Below are 19,203 nucleotides of genomic sequence, written 5' to 3'. Positions count from 1 at the left end.
TTTTCCATCTAAAATACATTAGCAATAAATATAAAATTACTGAAACCTTGTCTGGCTCTTGAATTTCAGTGGTTATCTTTTTTCTTATCTATCTGCAAACTTTAGTAATTATCAAAGACACCAAACTCTTTCCTATCACTCTAAATTAAGTAAAGAATCTTTAACTATAATATTTAAAAAGTTCTGAGAATCATTTTAGCTTTTGAGATAGCACGAGTATATTTTCAGGCACTGTGTAAATCTTTACTGTGTCATTTAATTAAAAGATAAAGAATACCTCAGACATTTGTTAGTTCTGTTAATGCATTTTAGTCCATTTGACCAATCGTTAAAACCACCAGATTAGAATTAAAGAAATATATAGAATTTTACCTTACATGAATATTCTTACAGCATTTTAAAAGTGCCTAACAATTAAGTCAGTATCATTTGATTAGTAACTTATTTAGTATATATTTGGAAGTACTTAGAAAAAAGCAATGCATACCTTTACACAATTTGTCCAGCTTTCGAATATAACTTTCCATACTTGGAGAAGAGTTCAAATGATGGCAGAACAGTCTGAAAATCCTAGGGAAAGAGCTCATGTTACCACAGAGACCCCACTGTTTCCCACGGCTGTCGCTATCATTCTGATTCTCTAACTCTAAGATTTTAACAATCACCCTTCACGGTTCCTCCTCACCCCATACTCACACATTTTAGATACCTTATCATTTTAAAGCTTTCATTAAATTCAAATTTTTTTTGTTTGCTTGCCATTTTGTTTGTTTGTTTATGGTTTTTGTTTTTGTTTGTTTTGTTGCTGTTGTTTGTTTGTTTGTCTGAGACAAGGTCTCAGTGTGTAGTCCTTGAAGGCCTGGGCATCATTATGTGAGCCAGGCCAGCCTAACACATGTGTCAGTCTTGCTGAATCTAGTCCTGAGCACTAGGAATATAGGCACACAGCATCACACTGTGCACACACACAGCAGCATCACACAGCAAGCACACAGTTTGAATGTCTATGGTAGCACGTATAAGCATCTCTGAGCCAGGCCAACATGAGATTAGATGACAAGCTTTCAAGGAGTTTTCAACACCATTGTCTTTGCCTTGGTTTTAGGGAATTCTATACTTAGTTTTTGGCAAAGTAAACATTTGTTAACAGAATCCACAAAGAGGAGTGTGATGTGTCCAAGTACTCTTACTAGAGGGTGAGCCAGAAGCACCTCACACTTGACTTGTTCTTTAGGAGGCACATGAAAGAGTTTTTTGCAAGTAGCCAGATTCACAGACTCTGATCAAGAAATGAATGCTTCCACAGCCTGAGGGTTAACGAGGCAGCTCTTATACCAACTCCAAATGCTATGAACAAGCTGTAAAAGGTTTGGTTTTTAAATAGTCTATTAGTAAAGAAAATTTTGTCTGAAACTTTCTGGCTGAAGAAAGCCAAGGAGAAAAGCTCCCTCCTTGGCCCAGGTCTTGAGAAGGTCCACACTTGACAAGTACATAAAAGCAAGTCTCAAAAGAGTCTGCTATACTAGACTCCTGTTAACCATAAATATCTGTTTTGATGACTAACTCCAGGCCCCAGAAAAATGTCTGTACTTGTCTGTCCAAATGGCTGTGACAGGCCCTGCTTCTGAGTGCAGAGACAATGTGTGCAACAGAGACTGAGACAAAACTCAAAGAATTAGTCTGAGTGCAAGGCTTCCCCATGAATAATGCGATGTGTATAATAAAGTCTGCTTTTCTTGTGGGGCTCAGCATCGTTCCTTCTGTTCTAGACACATGGCAGAGGTAATCCAAGCCCATCTCACTGTGTGCAGTATTGCAGGTATGTTTACCAACAGCCCTTCACCTTGAATCGATAATGTTCTGTTCTCTGTCTCATGGTATCCTGACAAGCACCATAATCTAAAACTGTGAACAGCTCCATCTGTGTAAGTGGGGATAGCAACATCTTACTTAACTCAGAACACACAGACCTGTCCCACATGATGAGACAGACTTCAGAAATTTAGCTCTAGATACAGAGAAAATGAAATTGTTAGTTTTCTTATTCTTAATCTCTCAGATAACAGTCTTTGTTATGAAGTTATAGTAATAGCCATATGATTGGAGAGTACAGCCAACAGTGCCAATGTGACATGGAAGGGTCTGGAGAAAGAAACAAGGGGACTCTGTTAAAACCTTTTAGCCTTAGGCGACACAGCAGTACTTGGAAGGTGACTCTTTGCTGTCAATATACCCACACTCTAGAGTAACCGTGAGAAGATTCTTAGGGACTGCAGCTAGTGCTCTGCTCACTCAGTCTGAGAGTGAGGAGACACGGGGCATCATAAGACAGTTCATTAATAGCACATGTGCTAGATGAAGATGAAGACAAATGCAAACTAAATAAGGGGCAAGCATAGTGAAGAAAAAGCAGTTACCACCGTGCTCGATAGTGACCCAGATGCATTAATACTCATTTTATACAGGCATGGTCTAAATGCCCATAAAGGACAATGGAATGCTAAATTGCCTAAAAACTTACTTTAAATAAAAGACACAAATGGTAAAAAGTGGGTGGACAGAGAGAGGCCCTGAATGTTCACATTAGCCAAGGAAAAGATGAAAATACTATATTAATTGTGAATAAAACAGATTTCAGAAGAAGGAAAATGATCAGCGATAATGAGATCAACCGTAGAATGCTAAAGGGTCAAGTCTCCAAGAAGACCTGTCAATCAGTAATGTTCATGAGCCTAGAATCAGAGGGTCAGCATACATGAGGCAGAAACTGACAGAGCTGGTAAGAAGTAGATGGATTCACTATTGTACTTGGCAAATTCCACACCTCTTTATCAGTGACTGACAGATCCAGCAGGTAAAAAATCAACAAGGGTGTAATTGAACTGAACAGCCCTGTCAATCAACGGGATGTAATTGACATCTATAGACTTTTTTATCCACCAGCAGCAGTGTGTACACTCTTCACAGATTCATATAGAAATGCTACCAAAATAAACTATGTTCTGAACTTTAACAAATTTGAAAACAAACTACACAAGCATTGTTTCAATAACAGCAGACTTAAACTGGGCATCAAGGAAACCTCCAAATATCTGAACATTAGATGTGCACTCCTGAAAAGAACACAAGTCAAAGAAACCTGAGGAGGAGACAGACCTAGATGAGAGAAGAAATAAAGCTTGTGCAGATGGCAGAGTCACCAAAGGCAGCCTGGTGGCAGCAGGAGCCACAGAAATGGAGTGGAAGACATGGCCCTGCCCAGTGACCAGAGCATCTGCTTCAGGAAACTAGGAAAAGAAGAGCACTCATGACCACACAAAAGAAAATGATCCGAGTAGAAATCATGAAATCAAAAATAGAAAACCAGTCCAGGGAGATGGCCCAGAAGGTGAAGCACCTGCCCCTCAAGCATGGAGACCAGACTCTACACCCGAAGTACAAACATCATCTCGTACTCCAGAGACAGAGACACTTGGAGGCCGGACTCTGCACCCCAAGTACACACATCATCCCCATACTCTAGAGACAGAGAGAGGGATCTCCTGGGATCATCAGCCATCAGTGGTGAGGCCCAGCTTCCTCAGTGACAAACCCTGTGACAAGAAGAGGCGACAGAAACACACCAGGCAGTTCTGGTGTGGGGACCTTAAAACTGGGGAGTTCTGTTTCCTCCACTGCATTAGAGTATACTCAGGTTTTCCCCAATACCATTTGCCCCAGTAATGAAAGTGCAAAATAATGAGGAAGATGGTCTGTGTCTGCTTCAGGCCTCCAAAAGCAAGTGTACAAGTGTGTATATGCGCCTGCACACAATATACACACGATAAAAAAACATATACATGTGCACACATACATTAATATACATACATGCATGAAAAAGGGAAACAGAAACATCAAAAACATCATCCACTTCCTCAAAAGGATCATCAATAAAACCTGGAAACTGCTAGCCAAGCTGAGCAAGAAAAGAAAGCAAATACACCAAAAGCTAATGCCAGAAGACAGACAGACCTCCAGTGGACAATACAGGGCTAGAAGGAGGAAGCGTACAGTTGGAAACTAGATGACAGGATAAATCGGCCAATGCTGAGAGACACTGCTGAAACTATTAGGATGAGCAGATGATCAGAACAGCCTGGATCTATTTGCAAACGGGAACAAGGCTCCAGTCTTTCCTTTGGCCACAGTGATGTCTCTGTAACTGCCTAGTGGAGTGGTGGGCCTTGCAACTTCATTGTGGAGATGAACAGGACAGTGCAAGGCTCTCAGCATCGTGGTTTCTCCCCTCTGTCCACCAGTGGTCAAAGTCTGCTCATAGTCCATGTATTCTGTGCTCTCAAGTGCTCACTAAAGTAACCACCCGTTCTCTAACAAGTTTACAACAATGTGATAAAGTAGACTTTGATGACAACTCCCTATGATGCTATTTTAAATTAGTACCCTGAATGTACATAAACACATGCATTCATGTGTACAGATAAGATTAAGGATGACAATAGTCAGAAGTTCTGGGCTTTCCTTTCTTCAGTCCTGTTCTGTTCTTATGTTCTTAGTTCCTGACTTCTATGAGTTATGGAGTTCCCCCTCCCCACGCATCCTGCTAGCATCTCGACCTGTGTGCGCAGAGTACTGCATTCTGTCCAACCACATGTACCAGGATTTAGTCCTTCTTGGTCCAGACAATATACATACATTTACAGTTATGTGGATGAACGTGGATTTCCCACTATGTACTATATAAGAAAAATCTTTCAGAAAGCCTTTACCACCTTTGTTTCATTTTCTGTTTTCCAGTCCCTCACAGCCTTAGCTAGTAACTAACTGCACCTTTTGTCTGAGGAAATCTTTGGTCCCAATTCCAAGTTCCATAGAAGTTGCGTCTGACACAGTAAATAATTACCCTGCTATGAGAAGTGATTTACTCTTCAGCAAAGTGGCTAGATATAAAATTGACTTGAACAAATCAGTAGCCTTCCTCTAGTCAAAGGATAAACAGGCTGAGAAAGAAAATTGACAGCCTTCACAATAGTCACAAATAATATAAAATACCTTCGTGTGACCCTAACAAAGCAAGTGAAGGATCTGTATGACAAGAACTTCAAGTCTCTTAAGAAGGAAATCAAAGAAGACCTCAGAAGGTAAAAAGATCTCCCATCCTCATAGATAGAAAGAATCAACATAGTAAAACTGGCCATATTGCCTAAGGCAATCTACAGATTCAATGCAATTACCATCAAAGTTCCAACTCAATTCTTCATAGAGTTAGAAAGAGCAAATTTATTTGGAATAATAAAACAACCCAGAATACCAAAAACTATTCTCAACAATTAAAAAAAAAAACAAAAAACAAAAACAAAAAAAACCTCCAGGGGAATCACCAACCCTGACCTTAAGCTGTATTACAGATCGGTTGTGATAAAAACTGCATGGTATTGGTACAGAGATAGGCATAGATGGCATCGATGGAATAGAATTGAAGTCCCAGAAATGAACCCACACACCTATGGTCACTTGGTCTTTGACAAATGAGCTCAAAACATTCAATGGAGAAAGGACAGCATCCTCAACAAATGGTGCTGTTTCAACTGGTAGTGAGTGTGTAGAAGAATGCAAATCGATCCTTTCTTATTTTCTTGTACAAAGCTCATGTCCAAGTGGATCAAAGATCTCCATATAAAACCAGGCACACTGAAACTATTAGAAGAGAAAGTGGGAAAGAGCTAAGAACACATAGGCACAGTGGAAAATTTCCTGAACAGAACACCAATGGCTTATGCTCTAAGATCAAGAATTGACAAATGGGACCTCATGAAATTGCAAAGCTTCTTATAAGGCAAAGGACACTGTTAAAAGGACAAAAAGACAACCAACAGATTGGGAAAAGATCTTTACCAATCCTACATCAGATAGAAGGATAGTATCTAATTTATACAATGAATTCAAGAAGTTAGACTCTAGATAATCACATAATTCTACTAAAAAATCGGTACAGAGTTAAAGAATTCTCAACTGAGGAATATTGAATGGCTGAGAGGCACCTAAATAAATGCTCAGCATCCCTAGTCATCAGGGAAATGCAAATCAAAACAACTCTGAGATTCCATCTCACACCAGTTAGAATGGCTAAGATCAAAAATTCAGATGATAGCAGATGCTGGCGAGGATGTGGAGAAAATGCAACACTCCTCCGCTTTTCTGTTGGTGAGGTTGTAAACTGGTACAACCACTCTGGAAATCAGTCTGGCGATTCCTCAGAAAATTGGACATAGGGATCCAACTATACTACTCCTGGGCATATAACTAAAAGATGCTTCAATATATAACAAGGACACATGCTCCACCACGTTGATAGTAGCCTTATTTATAATAGCCAGAAGCTGGAAAGAACCCAAATATCCTTCAACAAAAGAAAATGTGGTACATTTACACAATGGAGTAATACTTAACGATTAAAAGCAATGACTTCATAAAATTCTTAGGCAAATGGATGGAACTAGAAACTATTATCTTGAGTGAGGTAACTCAGTCACAAAAGAACACTCATGGTATATCTTCATTTATAAGCGAATAGTAGCTCAAAAAGCTAGGAATACCCAAGAAACAATTCACACAACTTATGAAGCTCAAAGAGAAGGAAGGCCAGAAGGTGGATACCACAGTTCTTCTTAGAAGGGAGAACAAAATGCTCATGGGAAGAAATAAAGGGACAAATAGAAGAGCAGGGATTGGAAAAAAGATCATCCAGAGACTGCCTCACCTGGGGATCCATTCCTCATGCAGCCACTAAACCCAAGCACTATTGCTGATGCCAAGTAAGTCTTACTGGCAGGGATCTGTTATGGATGCCTCCTCGGAGGCTTTGCCAGCGCCATACTGATACAGAAGAGGATGCTCTCGGCTAACCATCAGACTGACTACAAGGACCCCAATGAAGGAGCTAGAGAAAGGACTGAAGGAGCTGAAAGGGCCTTCCCTAAGGGAAGAACAAAATGACCAACTAACCAAACCCACCACAGCTCCCAGGGACAAAAACACCAACCAATGAGTTTGCATGGAGAGATCCATGGCTCCAGGTGCATATGCAGTAGAGGATGGCATTCTCAGGCATCAGTGGGAGGAGAGGTCTTTGGTCCAGTGAAGGCTTGTTTTCTCAGCATAGGGGAATGCCAAGGTGCTGAGGTGGGAGAGGGAGCACTTTCATGGAGGCAATTGGAGGGGATGGGGGATAGGATTGGGGAAAGGGGATAGCATTTGAAATGTAAATACAGAATATATCCAATAAAAATAAAAAGAGAGAATCGATTTACTCATGGGTTCAAAAAGCCACCTGTATGATGCTTTTATGGGGTTAGGTTAAACAGGGTTTAGGGTTGCTTTTCTGAAAAACAGCCTCATCAAAAAAACACTGGGGATAGTGATTCTACATCCTGCAGTAGCTGCTACTTGCCAGAGCAGACAGCTTTGCTATTAGGACGCCTGACCAAACACAAATCACCCACCACCACAATGAGCTCCTTGGGACATTTGCATCTGGAAAGTAGCCCAGGTCTGTTTCAAACCCAAGTCAAAATGACAAAGAGTAAATTTCCTGGGCCACTCACCCCACAGTGTAGGAACGATAGGTCCAGCAGACAGTCACAACTGAGCGTGTAACCAGCCAGTACCCATGCCCTTAGTGAATCACTGCTGTACCATGGATAAAGCCTGAGAGAACAGGAACATCACAGGCCAGGCACATACCTATCAGCTTAAATTAATACAATCAGCTTTAAAATATTGCAGAGATTTTTCTCTTAGAAGTTAAAAAAAAACAAAGTAGATGATAAGAGATGTTTTTCTGAATATTAAATGCTATTTTAGCAAAAATTATCTGCCGAATAAAACCACAAATGCTCTTGCCAGCTAGTCCTCCAGATTTTCTCTGCTTTTCAAGTGGGAGTTTGTGGGGTGCTTTCAAGGAGTGCCTCACATTTTTAATGCCAACTCCACCTAAATAAACCTTCTAAAAGTGTTCTGAGTTACTTTCAGCTAATGTTAAAAACTATTCATTTTGGACGCCACATGGCTGAGAAATATATGATTAATTTCCTACTGGTTTTGGTGTAGGTGACATCACTGATACATGCATCATGATGACAATGGTGGCCCACTCTGCAAGGATGCCAAGGCTGCTGAGTCAGAAGTCTGCTGTTTGTCATCTGTGCATGCATAGGTGTGGACGCATGATGCTCGTAACTGGGAGCCCAGAGCCTCACTCCCACCAGTCACTCCTCTTGCTGAACATGCATCCTATAACGAGTTGGAAGATTTGAGTGCACATGTGAAGACCACTGTTCTCCTTCCTTCTTCTTCTCTATGGTGCCTTCCCATGAGCCTCGCTTGTCTAGAACTCTGCTACCCAGGGTGCTACCTCACACTCCGAATCCTGTTGGCTGCTTTACAAATGCTGGGGTTGTGGCTGTGCTCCACGCTAGGCCACCCTGTTTGTCTACCCCACCAATATCCAAACATAAAGGGCCCACATTCCTGAGAGACAAATGGGTGTCCAGTCTCCTCACATTTGAACACTGTGTGAACAAACTTTTCCCTAAAACACTCATGGTTTTAGTGAATGGCATTTAGAACCTCTGGCAAAGCTGCTCCATCTGACAGGTTCTGTCACACTCTTGTCACATGAGGAAACTCTGGGACAACAACAGCATCTTCACAGTTTTATTCAAAGCACAAACACACTGGCAAGCTGCTTGAGCTGAGGATGCTCCTCTCTGTTTACTCCAAGGTTTCTAGAAAATAGCTTCAAGCGTTCTGTGCATTCTCCTACATCATCCACATCTAGGCATTATATGAGCACTGTATGTGATTTGTAGACTCAGCGGTAACTCTGTCATGGAGCCCAGGGCATCCAGAAAAGTTTTGTGATCTCAGACAAGCCTCAAAAATCTCTATCATACTTGTTACCTGTAAAACTTGGGAAGCTGAGTCAGAGAGACCATACGTTTAAAGTCAGCCTGGGCTCTGTAGAAGGTCCCTTGTCACTGTGTGCCAAACAGAGAGACATCAGCTTGACAAAGACACCAGAGCCAGTGTCCAGCATATAAGTACTTATTTTTAAAGAAACACTCAAGTGCTCTTATTTTTTAAAGTAAATAGATATATATAAATACTAATAAATAAAGTATATACTTTCCAGGACTCAAATTGACTTAGGTCAGGGTGAGCATAGCTAAACTGCAGAGTTACATATTTGAGTTGTTTCTTCCTCTGCATTTCAGAAGCATCTTTCCCCAGAGCTCCACCCTCTCACTGATGAGTTCATCTGCTTAGTTCTCATAGTCATTTCCTTGTCTTGTGCACTGTCTTAGCTATAAATGCACACACATAGGCACTCGCAAGCCAGAAATGTGAATCAGCACATTAAGTAGTGGGGATTCTTGTTGACAAATCTATAGAACTATGGGCTACATATCTCACAATAAAAGGACAATATGTCAGAAGAAACAGATGCACATACAGAAATAGATGTATGCACAGAAATATAGGTATAGATATTAATTTCACTGCAAATAAAACAAAAGAAGACATCCAACTAGATACTATGTTGTAGTTAGGAAGGTCTGTGGCCTGCTCATTGATTTTTATCACACAACTAATGACATCATGGCAAAAGACTCTGGCAATATCACCTGTGTATACAAAGATGAACAAGTTAAACAGGAAGAATGTAGGCTGAGACTGGTACTTAAGGGAGCATGTGGCATGCATGGGGCTAATCTACTGAAAAATATGCTGCAAAAATGTTCAGAACCCGTATCAGGGTAGCTTCACAAGAATGAATTACAATGGGAATGACAATAAACACTAACAGTATAACATTCCAAAGTAAGTGTTTCTTGGTAGAAGGAAAACCAAGAATGCCTCTGTGTAAGGAGGTTCCCTAATAATGATCTCATTGAGGGCAGGAACCGCTAAAAGTCAGGTGACATTTCATTCATAGTTATATTCTCTGAATTTAATTTAACACACTTTATAGGCACAGAATAGACTTGGCAAAGTCTTGGCTGAAGACATGGCTGAACAAAGGCACACATGAGCTTGGTTCTGCATTTCTTTGTGGGTAACATGTCTTCAAGTCTTTTTCAGCCCGCCTCTCTCATCAGAATCCCAGTGTCAACTCACACATTGACTGAAGCTAGCTACTTCAGCTTTGTATTACTTCACAGCTACAACCCAAGCCTCAAAGTACTTGTAAGATATTAACCAAGAGGGTTGGGTCCACTAGCAAGAAGGACATATCAAACACTATATCAGAGTTGCAGGACCAGGGCCTTTATCTGTCTTCTTATTTCATCATAGTGCTGAATATATTATGCATATGTAATTATACATAAATAAATCTTAATTGAATAGAAATGCAGGCCCCTGACCAGCACGACTGTTACTGCTCCTTTGTCACCCACAATCCATTGCTTGTAGTACTTGCATAACTATGTGCAGAATTAGGACTCATATCCTCAAGCATAGTGCTTAAATGTCTGTGTGCTTTGAATCAAAGGAAAGGGGCTCAGAACAAGACCATTTTCATTCTCTCTGGTTCATTTTAGTCAATAGAACCCTATCCCCCCCCCCCCCCAAGGTAGGCCATAATAGCTAGAATCCTTCTCAGCCATGCCAGAAATAAAATTGAGACATGGTCTTAATGTACTCTCACCTTTATATGGCAGCACTAGCCAAGAAAGTCTGACCTACCTTATCTACCAGTAACACCAAAGACATAAATGTTATATAGAGCAGCTAAGAAAACGATGAACACATAGGTCCTTGTGTGTTTCCCTCTGCTTTAAAGAAACCGTACACCATACTTTCCAAGCTCCTTTGTACATGGTTATCTTTCTCTTGTAGATCCTCACTATCAGAGCAGATGGTGCCCATGGGTGTTTAGTCTACAGCTTAGTATTTGATGTTCATGGTGACACTAGAAAAGAGAATTACCACAGACGATGAGAGAAAAAAGTAGACTCTGTAGTTAGGTCACAGTTCTGTCACCACAAATCAATGTTCATGAACTTGTAGCTTCCAACACTGCATGGCAGATTTTAGGTCATGAGAAAATGGCAGAGAAGCCAACGAATGAGAAGATAAACAAGTAAGATAAAGTAATAACTTAAAACGTGCAGACAGATCTTAACTAAAACGTCAAGGGTGATAGCCAGGTATAGAATATCCCCTTATTCACCATACTTAGGATTGAAATGCTTGGGATTCTTTTTAGTGGGAATAGATTTTGGAATAATTTCATATATGTAACTCAGTATATATGTTAGTGATGGGTCCAAATGCAAATAGGAAAGTAATATATGTTTCACAAGTGTAGCACACACTCAGCTGAAGGTAATTTTATCAACTACTTAAATGGTTCTGAGCACTAGAGAGTCTCACGGTGTGGTTCTTTTCACTTCTGGCCACTTCCAACAAAAAGAGTTTCAGATTTTGGGTTTTCAGGTCAGGAAATAATTATGTACATTAGAATTTGAAATTTAGTTTTAAAAGGAATAAGATTGAAGTCAGGACGATTTCTCTGAGGTAAAAACAGGCTAATGTGTGAGTGGAACCTTCTGAGCATTGTGTACACCCATGGTCACTTTTTCAAATTACTCAGAGATGATCGTATTTCTTACATTGGTTTTTTTTATGCTCCCTTTAAAAACTGATTTTAGACATTCATTTACTTATTCATATAGTCTTTTAAATTAAGTATTAATCAAGTGCATTGGCAGTAAAAATATAGTAATGATTAAATTAGACAAAATTTTCTGTCTCCATGGATTGGAAATTTCTAGAAAGGGGAGACAGGTAAGAAGCAAACGTGGGACAGAAATGGGAGACAGATGGGCAGGACTGGAAAAGTACCTGTGATTCCCAATTTGGTGTCATTAGTTGTCTACCCAACCCTGAAATACAGAAGTGAGTGACCCTGTCATTCTGGAGCACAACCACACCATGAAGCTTGTCATTACAACACTCCTATAACAGCAAATGACCAAAGTCAAAGTACCCCCAAAAGATGATAGAAATTTTGGGGGGCTATAAAGTTTGAACTAAAAGTTGTTAATGCCTTTGATATCTGCAATGCAGAATGCTGGTCAGCGTGCAGCCATAAGACTAACTGTCTCTATAGAGCAGGCAGAGAGCTAGGGGTATGCTGGCCTTGCAAGCTTAAAAAGCTCTCTGACCCATGCCACTCCCCGTCACAGCCAAGTCTGATCCATGTGTTGCCAGCATTTAGCATCCCCTAGGAAGAGGGGCGACAACTCAAAGACAATGACTGCCAGCCCAGTGTACTGAGTGCTCTTGGTGTTTTTATACTTCAGAGTAGCACTGTCTACTGGAACTGGAGATGACTGTTGATAGTGTCATCTCCTTCCTTCATGGAACCCTTAACTGGTGTCTGACGTCAAAAAAACTTGTTTGAAAAAAATTCAAATAGAAAAATTATGTGCTGTCTGGGCAGCTGGGAATTTGCATGCATGCATACATGCAAGCATGTCTGTCTGTCTGTGTGTATGTAAGAAATATAAATGTAATACAGGCGTATTTGTCTATGGACACACACAGAGGCCAGAGGAAAACATCATTAGAAAGTGTTGTTCACATTAGAAATTGTTCCCTACCTTACTTCTTTGCAACAAAATGACTCACTGAATCTGGAGCTCCCTGTTTTCAGCTATGTGGTAGCCAGCAAGGCACAACAATCCTCTTGTCTCTGTCTGTCCCTCTCATTGTAGGGGTTACAAGTAGTCACAGCCATGCCTGGCTTTTTTGTAAATAAAAAACTAAAACAGATAGATAGATAGATAGATAGATAGATAGATAGATGATAGATAGATAGATAGATAGATAGATACATACATACATACATACATACATACATACATACATACATACATGCATACATACATACATACATACATACATACATACATACATACATACATACATAAGGTGGAAGCCATCTTCACAGTCTAGGCACTTTTAAGAGCAATAGGCGACTTCCATCAGGATTGGGTTTTTCTGTGGCCATGGACACTGGTGGGAGAAGTGAACCTCTTCTAAGAGGACACATTTCTCAGCAAACTGTTCAGGACCAAGATCTGTGATGAGATGTATTATTATTTCATGGTTAGCTGGAAGGCAGGCCTAGGTATAGCACATTTTGTGCATTTTCTAATTACCTTCTGAAAAGGCAAACATCCCTGAAACAGTAAGCTGGCTAATTTAAAAGACAAAGCTAACTAAACTGAAGGGCAATTTTCTATCTTAAAGGCTTTACATGTGCAAATCTTACCCTTGGAATCAACTAGTCATCAAATCTTAAAAGAAAAGGCAATCCTGCCTTGCTTCATAAAAGCAGTTCAACTCCTTCTGCTTACATCTTCATCAAAAAGTGTTTTTCACTTGTTGATTTGAGTCTAGGCAGTGAGAACCCGTATGATGAAGTTCAGTATAAAAATCAGGAAATTAGTCTCACTGCGGGAGCCTGCTAAGGCCTCCGTTTTAATCTTATCCTTGAAGCACTGGCAGAAAACATATTAATTGTGGTTTAATTTATGCAACAAATATTTCATTTTAATTATGCTTCATTTTTGTCAAGCTAGAAAAATGTCAACAGTTCTGACAGTGTTTTTCTTACAAGTTTTTTTTTTTTTTTAAATGAAAGAATTAAAATCAAGTCCTGTTTCTGAAAGAGTTGGTGAAAGATTTCTAATTACTGCTTGTGTTTTTGAAAAATTGCCAGTCTAGTAACCCCAAAATAACATCTGGAAGTGTGTGAACTTGAAGCTTTATTACTCAATATTTATAATTCTTAATAATAGACTTACATCATTAATATAATAGAATCCCCACTGCAATTTTTTTTATAATTACAGCACACATCAATAACTGTCATTACTGTGAATGTTCTTTCTGTTCTTGATCATCCCTCTCAGGGAAACTAGGATTGGAATAAGTGAGCTGATTGCAGCTGAGACAGGGCACTGAGGAGAGTGTTTACCATCAGCAGCACGGCAAAGCACAAACACTGGAGAATGATGTTAACTGTAGTTGGCAAATGTTTAGTGTGCCCTTAGTGGGTACAGACCCACTCACAGAAGATGCAAGTTCCTTTAGCAAAGCCTCTCTTTAGATAGAAATTAAATTTCCCTGCTGCGGATCGTCACACCTTTCTCATGTTCTTTATGCTGCCTTTTCTATGTCACAGCCATTGAATCTGATCTACCTACCAGATGGAAAAGTCCCTGGGTTAGATCTCGGCCTCTGTCCATTATTCTCCATTGGCTAGATTCAAATGCATGCACACAGGAAAGCCTATGGGAGCAAAGCCTATAAGGCATTAAACTTTTAGAACTAACATTATCATTTCATAAGCCTTTCTGCAATAAACAAACCCTGTGTACTGAAATTTCACCATGTCAGAGCAGTGCGTTCTTCAGCCTGTTCCATCCTCTCAGACATGCCTAACTCTCAAATATGGAGAACTATGCAACATCCAATAAATTATACCAGTCTGAAAACTAGAAGGTAGTAGGAACCTCAAGTTATTACTACTGGTGAGAAAAGCTAGGGTGTGGCACCAACCTGAAAGTGAAAAAGAGGGGAACAGCTAAGATCTCCTTCTACCCTTCCTCTCTATGCCAAGAAACTTGAGCCACCAACACCTTCAGATGGGTTGGACAGCAGAGTAAGGAACAAGGTTTGATGGAAACTTCTGTGAGGAACACAGAACCCTAGCTCCCTCTGCACTCTCCTCAGAAACAACCCTTCTTCCTCTGTGCTAGCTTCAGGGGTGGGGGCAGTTCTGGAGGACAGAGCAGGAAGAACTGGAAGCTCCCAGATGCCAGGAGACAAGGGGAAGATCATATGATAGCTCTTATTTGGAGTTGTTCAGCACTTTGTCATCTACAGTTACCCGAAGTCTGATAACGAATGAAAAATTACAGACACATCTAATACATTTTAAATGCATTTTATTCTCATGTGTTGGTATAATGGTTCTGTGTTAGCATTGCTAGTTGTTAATCTTGTAACTGTGCCTAATTTTTTACTGTGTGCATTTGTGCCTGCATATATGTAGGGCACCACATCAGTGCAGGTGCCTGCAGAGACCAGAAGAGGGGTCCGAACCCACATAGCTGGAATTCCAGGCAGTTGTGAGCTGGGACTGGACCTGGGTTCTCTGTGGGGTCTCTTTAGTAATGAGACACTGAGGGCCCATGAAAATTCAACTTTACAAAAACAATTCCTTAAATATGTCACTTTGACTTCAAACTCTGAGCACCTGTGGCACAGCCAGCTCTGGGTTCTGATAGGAAAAATTTCTCTCAAGTTCATTGGTCTGATACCTATGGTCGCCAGTGAAAGAGTACAGTTTCCCTTGGTTCTCCTTGGAATTCTATGAAGTCAAGAGGAATTACAGTTGTATCACAGAGGAAGAGAGTACGAATCACAAGCCACACCAGGTTTTATCTCAGTACGTTGTCTTCTTAGTCCAAACACATTCCCTAAAAAAATCATTCACCATGACTCTGAAATTGTCTGTATGCCAAGATCCTCTCTGCCCTGTGAAAAGTTAAGAATCAGCATCTGCCCCTCCTTGAGTTTCACATTCTGTGAAGCTCCCATGTAGCACATGCATGGTAATACATCTGTGCCCACCATCTTGTCACCTGTTGCTTGACAGTTTTTCAGTAGTTTCAGTTCCCAGGCTTTTTTGAAATCTTCCTCATATGTATAAAGGAAACTATATTCTATCTAAGGTTCAGAATTATCCAAAGTTTCAAGCACAAACTGAGCAGAGGGGAAATCACATAAAATAATATGTCTGGGTATAAAGAAAAACCTACTCTGTTCCCAGTTAAATCAGACACAAAAACCAGCTGTAACTTCCTTGTAGCTACCCAGATATGTGTGTATGTATATGTACCTGCCCCCACAGTCCGAAATGTGTTTAACCTTCCTCCCACAGAAACGAAGTAGCCCTCACTATTCTAACAAAGCAGTTCTCACTCTGTGAGATCAAGTTGAGACCAAGTCTGTCTGGTTCTCTGCCTCATCTTTCTTACATCTGGTACTGAAAGCAAATTCTTTTATTAGAGTCTAGTCAGAAGGCCTCCTTCCCACCTCCCAGCATCATTCCATAGGCAGCAGACACCATTAAGCTCACTATATAGTCTGACTTTGCACCATGCAGCCTGAGATGTCTGGCCTATTGTAGACCTGAGTGAGCACCTCCATGAGTAGCTCAGTCCTGAGGATGGAACTTGGGTCCTTGGAGCTTTACTGGTGGCTGAGCAAACCCAGCTTGGCCTTGCTCCTTTGCTTTTCTCCAGTTCTGCCCCATCACTGTCCTCTGATTTCTTCTTCCCAGACCCTCTGGTCTCCAGGCAGAGAGGTCTTCTTGCTATTTGATTGCTGCCACCCATACATCCAAATTCCACTGGTAGAGCAGACAGCTCAGGCTAGGGCCAAACAATTCTTTATGGCTAGGGTCATAGGCCCAGCACAGCCTGACTCAGTTCCTCTTGACCTGATGCTTTTACCCAACAATGTGAAACTTTACTCTGTGGAGAACGAGACCTAATTACTAAAGATTAAGTAGAAGTTCTTATTCTAAATGTTGAGAATCATATCTCACTTCCTGTTTGCACCCCTGGCCCCAATACTAGTGGGTGCTTAGAATAAGATTAGATAAACTCTGTTGAAGAAAATAAGTAGCCTCAGGCCTCTAGAGCCTTCACAGTCATCTCAACATAAGATTGACCTTCACAGACAATCACCCCTACAGAACACACTGCTCTCAACAGACAGAACCCCCAGAGTATACACTGGCCCTTCACAGTCACCCCCACAGTACAAAATGCCCTTCCCAGACAGATACCCTCTACAGTACAGACAGCCCTTCCCAGACAGACATCTTCACAGTACAGATAGCCCTTCCCAGACAGACATCTCCACAGTACAGACAGTCCTTCACAGACAGACACCTCCATTGTAAAATCTTCCCCAGCAAGCCCTACCCACAGAGATAGTGATCTCAGGTGTGGTTTACACCTTATTACTAAGCAAGGAAAAAAGTAAAGATAAACAGATGACTACAAAAATCCCAATTAAAAATGTCGGTAAGAAAAAAACATTAACAATAAACAAAACATTTAGATGAATTTGAGGATTAAAGGAAGTATCACTGAACATTTAAAATTAATATCCTAAGAGACACCAAAAGACAACTGTTTCTATTAAATAAGTACAGGCTGCTAGTTATTGAGAAAGAAAAGGAGTCTTAGTGAAGTGATGGCATGTAAGCAGAAAACACAGTTTCATGGGAAAACTCAGATCTCACAGCACGGCGCCTCTTACAAAGTCAAAAGAAGAGACAGTGAAACCATATAAGGCACAGACACTGTCAGAGTCAGCCGGAGAGCTCTGCCTGCCACCACGATAGCTCTAGGAAAGCTATTACAGTTGGCCTGAGAAGACAAACAGAAAGCAATTAGGAAAGTAAAATTCCTCCAAGTCAGAATGACAGAAACAGACAGAGTAGAATTGAAACAACTTCCAACTCGAAGCTCCATGTTTGTTTTCTGTTAGATGACATTCTCAGACACCAAAACTGCATTGCCAGGCTGTAAGAAGACATGGGAAAAGGACAAGATGCATGAAGAAATGATGCACATGTGAGGAAGGCAAACTCTAACTCCAGAAAAGAAGTCAGGGAAAGTGGGTGGTGCGTTCTTGAGTTAACAGGAAACATGGGAGACAGTGGAGAGGGCCAATAAAGCCACATCACATGACTAACTCTAGGAGACCTAAAGACAGTGGTTTACAAAACATAACTTCTTAGTTCCCACATGGAAAATATAAATCAAGTGATAACATCTAACTTAGGCAAAAGACAAAACTAAGCAAACAGGTGGTGTCTATGAGGCCTGGGCAAGGCAACTAGTGTTGGGGGAGGGGATGCTTTTGTGCACTGTGTATTCAGATGCTGATTGCATCCTCAGTCTTAGTGAGGTGTAAAGATAGTTTTCTATCACCTCTGATATCACCATGAGAACACCACCCATGGACCAGACAGAGCCAGGGTAAGACTTAGATCCAAGCAGATCAGGTGGCTGAAAAGTAGACCACCATGGAGGGTTAGAATGGCTCAGAACCTGCCCAGCTTGGTGTTTGCGGCTTATTGGAAAACATCCTAGATCTCTGTGTCATTTATTTTGGGAGGTAAAATGGGCTATAGTGTAGAGATATGCCCTCTTGTTATTCAGGAATAAGGGGATGGCGAACCAACCCCCCCCACCCCAAATTACTTTTACAGACCAGAGGTGAGAGAGTCAGGGCTACGTCACATTAGCAATATTGTCCTTTGCCAGGATTAAAGTAAAAATAATAAATACTACAATAAACCATTTGCTGTCCTTAGAATCAAATTTCATTTTTATTTGTTCACTTTTCATCAAGCCACATGCATTTTAGCAACTGAGGCCTTTAAAAAATCATTTATACAAAGTAATCATACTTATTCTAAAAGTTTAAGTTATAGTCATTCATACATACTATATGATTATATATATAAAATCATAACTTCTTTCTGAGCATGGTAGTAATGTTCTCTGCAAGTAGATCCAGATATTAAAACAAATAAGAAGGCAGATAAGAATGTCAGTGTAAATGAACACATTATTTGATAATGCCAACGCTCTACATGCTTTGAAGAAACTATACGCACACTTGCTGGTTTATATACAACATTTGTGTCTATATTTGAACCAAAATTACAAAAAAATCTTTTTGGACTAGTGTCCTTTTCTCTGACTAAATCAAATTAAGAGAGCAATGATAATCTTCTCAGAAGCTATTTCATACTTGGATGCCCTTGAACTTTACTGAGTTTGAACTAAAAGCACATGTAGGTAAAGCACCTTGGTATTAAACATGAAAGATGTTTACTTGCTATTACCTGTCAAAGCACAATCTATTGAACAATAAATAAATATGACCCCTATTTAGACTTCATAAATAAAAGTGTTAAATATAAAAACATGAAGTATGTGAGAATTTAATACAAATATTTGGTACATTCGTGTCTTTATTATTTTTGAACAGTATAACATTTAAATAAAGAGAATATGTAAATGGAGCAATTTAGAT

At 40.3% G+C, this 19,203-nt stretch overlaps 1 protein-coding gene across 1 annotated transcript in view; it reads right to left on the bottom strand.

Moving 5' to 3' along the window:
• Positions 1 to 489: 489 nt before the first annotated feature.
• Positions 490 to 19,203, bottom strand: part of SPATA17 (spermatogenesis associated 17) — a gene marked incomplete at both ends in the record, with an annotated part of 160,591 nt that continues 141,877 nt past the window's right edge. Inside the window, one exon of the mRNA XM_080931526.1 lies at positions 490 to 570. Coding sequence (XP_080787652.1) covers positions 490 to 570 — 81 coding nt within the window. The remainder of the gene's footprint in view (positions 571 to 19,203) is intronic.

Source organism: Micromys minutus, assembly GCF_963924665.1.
Source record: "Micromys minutus genome assembly, chromosome: 1".
Lineage (NCBI taxonomy): Eukaryota > Metazoa > Chordata > Mammalia > Rodentia > Muridae > Micromys > Micromys minutus.
This window is presented reverse-complemented; position numbering and strand designations above follow the sequence as displayed.